At 34.4% G+C, this 6,387-nt stretch overlaps 1 protein-coding gene across 2 annotated transcripts in view; it reads left to right on the plus strand.

Moving 5' to 3' along the window:
- TRAPPC3L (trafficking protein particle complex subunit 3L) overlaps nucleotides 1-6,387 on the plus strand; it is a 71,371-nt gene that overhangs the window by 8,687 nt on the left and 56,297 nt on the right. For both annotated transcript variants that reach the window (XM_069077372.1, XM_069077371.1), the window contains one exon: nucleotides 967-1,066. In XM_069077372.1, the coding sequence (XP_068933473.1) occupies nucleotides 967-1,066 (100 nt within the window). The remainder of the gene's footprint in view (nucleotides 1-966; nucleotides 1,067-6,387) is intronic.

Raw genomic sequence — 6,387 nt, forward strand, 5'->3', positions numbered from 1 at the left:
GAGTTGATTGGGAAGCTGAAAGCTAAACCAATTTGCCCATGATCACGTAGTAGAAATGTATAAGAAAAGTAGAATTTGAACCCAGACCTTCCTGACTCCAAGGCTGACCCTCTTTTATGCCAAGTTGCCTCTTTTGGTGTTGAGATGTAGGGACCTTATGTTAGTTTTTCTTTTGCCTTCATTATAACACTAATTATTTTCTAAGGGTTGGAAAAAAATGTACACAACAAAAATTACATAAATTTTACTTGTCTAGCTTGTTTTACTTTGCTTAATTACAAATCTTGCATAATATTTGCGTTCTTTTATAGAACTAAAGTTATAAATGATATCCCTATTAGTAGTGATAATAACTAGCATTTGAAGATTCATAAAGAACATTACATAAGATATCTTGTTAACAGAAAAACATACTTATTTTGCTCTAATTCTAAAGGATGAATAAAATAGTCAATAGGGTAGTGAATAACACTGAAATTAACTCTATTTCAGGGCTTCCTCATGAATCCATGCAATCATGCTTGCATGCCATAAAAATGCTCTTGATATGCAGGTATCTATCATGTACTTTGAGTAAACTTAACTTAATTCAGGAAAGGGGCAGCTAGCTGGGCTTAGAATCAGTAAGACTCTCATGAGTTCAAATCCAGCCTCAGACACTTACCAGCTATGTGGCCCTGGGCAAGTCACTTAACCCTGTTTGCCTCAGTTTCCTCATCTGTAAAATGAGCTGGAGAAGGAAATGGCAAACCATTCCAATATCTCTGCCAATAAAACCCCAAATGGGGCCATGAAGAGTCTGATACGACTGAAATGTCTGAAATGACAACAGCAATCTAGGGAAATAGCATTTACACAATGTGCACACCAACAGATGATCACATTTCTCAAACACAATTAACAACGTTCTAAATGACCAGATGCTATTTCTGACATTTACCCATATTTTCTGCACCTCATTCACAGGGGTTATGGCATAGGAATACGACTAGTAGAAGACTTTTTGGCTCGTTCTTATGTGAAAAAATGCCATAGCTACTCAGAAATCGCTGACCTAATTGCACAGGTAAATACTCTTCAGTTCTGTCACACCTATTTCCATAGTCTTTAATTCTGTGACTGCATTTAGTAGCTTTGAAAAAGTCATATAAACTTTGGAAGGGATTTTAGAGGTCATCTAGTCCAACTAGTGCCTCTTTAAGCCTGAGTCTTCTCTACAAAATCCCCAACAAGCAGTCATCCAACCTTCGTGTGAAAACTTGCATTGATGAAAAATGGCACCTTCTTAGAAACTGCCTTACGAAAAATGAGGTTATTATAACTACATGCACTTGAACGAATCTGTGCTAACCTGAAAGGTCTGCTTAGCTGAATTCCTTTCAGGTCCAACACCTGAAATAGCCTTTTAAGTGTGGAATGTTTATAAACAAGCCAAGAAATGATGGAGCTGTGATGTGGCAAATTTTGGTTCTGGTTACTGGCCAGAGAAATCAATTCCTTTTGTAAATATACCTCCTCTGCAGCCCTGTCTTATTACTATCTTGGTCCAAGATGTTAAGGTCATATAACCAAATATGTATTGTATATGGTTGGAAAAGACAGAAATAACTGTATTCCTTTACTTAATATTTCTGCCATAGTTTGGGAAAAAAACTAAGTCAATTGTTTTTAGAAATATTTTATACTTATACATTTATATTTGTGCATACACATACAAACACAGAGCATTCCAAAAGTCTTGGTGTGTTTTTAACTTATTAAAACTTATAGATATAGATATGTATGTTTATAATAGCTAATGTCTATATGACATTTTAAAATTTGCAAAGTACTTTACATTATCTTAGTCTCACAATAACCTTCTGAGGTAGATTCTATGGCTATTTTTATTCCTATTTTACAGAAAAGGAAAATGAATTTCAGATTAAGTAATTTTCACATTGTCACACGATTATCATTAAAAGCAGGATTTAAACCCAGGTTGTCCTGACTATGGGCTGATTACTCTATTCACTACCTCAATATTGAACAAATAGTTTATTCAAGAGTTGGAAGCATAATGAGCCTTGAATAAGATCACCAAAAAATTATTATAATCTAATGGATCAGAAATTGCTGATTACTAATGGGGTGATGATTTCCAAACCAGCTGCCTGTGTAAAGTCAGTCCATAAGCTTGTTAGAGAAATGATCGAAATCAAAACCAACTTAGAAGAAAGGATAAAAGTGAGGTACAATATGGAACCGAAATAATTTGCCATGTGACCTTGGGCAAATCACTTAACCCCCAGTTGCCCTACCTTCCCCCTCCAAAAAAAAGAAGTTTAGACAATCAGAACAACTTTGAAACTAGTATGTTGAATTTATTATATGTTTTTTAAAAGCAAGTTCTTTTTAATAAGAGATTCATGGTTTCACATATGCAATCCTCTTTCTGTTCTTTTTACATAGAAATGTAAAAGTGGAACCTATTTAAACAATGTGTTGATTCCCAAAAAAGGGAAGGGGATGCATAAAAGAATAAAATTTGACATATTACTGCCATTTTCTAAGCAAGTCTAACCAATCAGTTGTTGCAACAGGAAGCCCAGAAACTCCCTCAGCCAGCAAACATTTGATTTAAAGATATAGGCTTGTCAGAGGAATTTGTACTCTCACTAAGGATATCCAGTATAGAGTTCAAGTGGAAGAAGAATTTCTTAAAGATGGTGAGGTTCTCTAGTTGCTTTTCCTTACAGATCACATTGTGCTTATATTAACACTACATATACTACAAAGATACATAGTTGCTCAAAAGAGTTCGACTAGTAAAAATGCAAAACAAAACAAAAAGATGAAGAATGATTCTTGTCTAGACTATGATATTTTAGTTTATAAGACAACCAAAAGTCCATCAGTATTTCTACCTCAGACAGACTTTGAGCATGGACAATAAATAAGGAATCCAGTGGGCTGGATGGCATTTAGGAAATTGTGCAATGCTTTTAATGACCCCAAGCATCTGTCTGAAGCAAAGGCTAATTCTTTTAACAACAGTATTCTTCTCCTGTTACTATATAACCATGAGTCATAGACTACCCCAGTTTGGGAAGAATTCTTTTTGCAGGTCACCCAAAGGACAATGGGCAGTTAGGGTAGGACGTAATAGGTTAACGATAAAGAATTGCCTCAAAAAAGTGATGTAAAGGATATCATCAGAGAAACAAGTGAGGTGGGCAGATCACATAGTGAGAGTGAAGCATAATTGAATATCCTACCTGCTAGTATTCATATGATATCAAAACTAAAAGAAGGCCTCTGATGTGTTGGGTGGACCACCTATGGAGAATCTATAGAAGGACTTGTATAAAAGTTACTCAGGATGAGAAGGTAAGATTGGAATCTCCATCACTTGGGAGAATACCCATATCAATTAAAGCACAGATCCATCAAAATACAAGAGTATAGTGATCATAGCTCAGCTATTTTTCAATGTGTATTGGATACAATAGATATGTTGGCTCTCTTAGTAGATAACATTATTGATAACATCCGGGAAATCATTCTGGTTCATCCCATTTTCAAGTAGTACTCAGTGTGTTTGATTTACCACAGAGGCACTCACTGTTATTAGCCATATCCATAAGTCATGGACACTTTCAGCTTAAGAGCCAGTCACTCAGTGATTGACCAAAATTAACTTCAAAATAATCCCGTTCATTGTCTTATTTACTGAGTCAGGTAATACTGATAGCTGGCATAGCATTAAATTAAAAATAATGCAGCCAAAGGAAAGATGGGTTTATAGATCTTTGTGCCAGTGGAATTTTAAATTACAATGTATATGTTCATAGAATTTAGAACTAAAAGGGATTTTAGGGATCTTCTAGTGTACCCCTCTCATTGTTCAGAGGTCCAGGAAGGTGAAGTTACTTAACTGAATTAAGTCACAATATTTAGTAGAGTGATTTTTATTTTTGTTATTCCAACTTGAAAGACACTATCATGAACATTTCTATGTAAAAAGAACAGAAAGAGGATTGCATATGTGAAACCATGAATCTCTTATTAAAAAGAACTTGCTTTTAAAAAAACATATGATAAATTCAACATACTAGTTTCAAAGTTGTTCTGATTGTCCAAACTTTTTTTTTTTTGAGGGGGAAGGTAGGGCAACTGGGGTTAAATGACTTGCCCAAGGTTACAACATTTTTTGGTGTTAAGTGTCCGAGGCTGGATTTGGACTCAGGTCCTCCTGACTCCAGGGCCAGTGCGCTATTCACTGTGCCACCTAGCCACCCCCATGTCTAAACTTCTTTCTGTTCTTTCCTCTGTGTGCTTTTTTCAAATGATTTCATGACCTTTTTTTTTCTTCTTTTGACATTGCTATCAATCTCCCATTTACCAAAGTTAAAATTAGAAACCAAAAACTAACTATAAAATACTCTATGCCTATATTGTACATGTATACATCTATCTACCTGTCTTTTTATCATCTATCTATCTATCTATCTCTGCCTCTCTGTCTATATATATATATATATATATATATATATATATATATATATATATATATATATATATATATATATATATATATATATATATATATATATATATATATATATATATATATATATATATACACATGTGGGTAATGAGTATGCAGTATAGTACATTACACCATTTATGGTTCATATGTCTTTGAAATTTAAGATTCCTAAAGACAATTATATATTCCTTATGCTATCCAGCACTCTGGAGATCCAATGAAATAGCTTTTCCCAGTAGCTTAGCTACATGAAGGGTTTTTGTTTTGTTTTGTTTTGTTTTGTTTTGGTAAACAGGCTGACCATGAGAAGGCTGGTGATGGAATTAGTGATCCTTTTCATGAAGAAATAATTTATAGAAAGTAATGAGAAAATGTTTTTCCTACTGAGTGAAAGAGAAGTATACTTCAATTTTAATATGAAAGATGCATATAAATTATCCAATAATAGTTGCTAATTTGGTGTATCTTGCTTCAGTTAAATTCAACAAGTCTTATATGTATATGTAATATATATACATATATATATCATATAGTATATACTACTATATACCAGCACACTGTGTTAGGATCTGGACAATCCCTATCCTCAAAGAGCTTATATACAACTGAATGGAAGTGGGAGTGTGGGGAATGGTACTTCCCAGGCAGTTAATAAATGCTTGTTGATTGGTTAATAGATATACATGAATACTAAATGCATGCAAAGGGATTTTAGGTTGTGGAGGAAAATACTTATGATTATAGGAGAAGGGAATCAGGAAAATTCTCTCATATGAGGTGAAGCCTGGTGAGAAGCTAAGGATTCTAAAAAGCAAAAATAAGGAGATAGTATCTTCCTGGTCTAGGAAACAGGCTATGAAAAGGCACAGAGTCAGAAAATAGAATACTTTTTACATCCATATTCATTAAGTATATTAGTCTGAAGCTTTCCCTCTCCTCCTCCATCCCTGGTTGGGACAACAGGACTACATTTGGAGGGGATGTGTGAATTTTCTCTATTGGCACTTTGTAAGTTCTAGGCAGTTTTCTTGTATTATTTCTTGCATAATGGTATTCAGGCTCTTTAAACTGAACTGTAGTGAGCATAGTGTCATGTAGTGAGAGTGAAGAGTAGCTGATGGATATCCTACCTGCTACACTAGTATCCAGATGATATCAAAACTATAGGAACGCCTCTGATGTGTTGGGGGACCACCTATGGAGGATCTATAGGAGGACATGTAAAAGAGTTACTATGGATGAGAAGGAAAGATTGGGAGCTCCATCACTTGGGAGAGTACTCATATCAGTGAGAGCACAGTTCTTAAGTCATTTCTTTGCATCCTGTCTTTGATATCTTCAGTTTTGCTCATATAAAGATCATGTTTTCTTTCAGTATGATTGCTTTTTGTTTCTTTTCTTCCAGATGGTCCTTTGCTTCTGTATATTTGTATTTCCAATTAACTGTTCTCTCTTTCACATCTTTGTAGAGACTTAACATTGGATTCAAGCTGTTTTTTTTTTCTTCCTATTCTGCCAGTCATTTCTGCTAGGCAGGGCTTACATTTTGCTTTCATGATTCTTTTTCTCCCTTAAATGATTAAGGGACATCCTACTGCTGCTCCATGACTTTTTTTTTTTTTTTACAATCTTGGGTGTCTTTTGTCTCTCTGAATCATTAGTTGTTGATTCAATTTCTTTTGACTTGCAATATTTATTTAGAGATGTTTGCACTTATTTAGATGTATTGCTGAGCATCTTCCCTTCTGATTTAATATCTTCCCTGTTGATTTATCTAATCATGCTTACAGTTTATTACTGAGTTTTCTTCCTCCTAATATCTTTGGCAATTTGTCTTTTTTCCTTATATTCCTTTA

The sequence above is a fragment of the Petaurus breviceps genome, unplaced genomic scaffold (genome assembly GCF_028583685.1).
Source record: "Petaurus breviceps papuanus isolate PSGF00001 unplaced genomic scaffold, PetGlider_PUasm1.0 90977, whole genome shotgun sequence".
Lineage (NCBI taxonomy): Eukaryota > Metazoa > Chordata > Mammalia > Diprotodontia > Petauridae > Petaurus > Petaurus breviceps.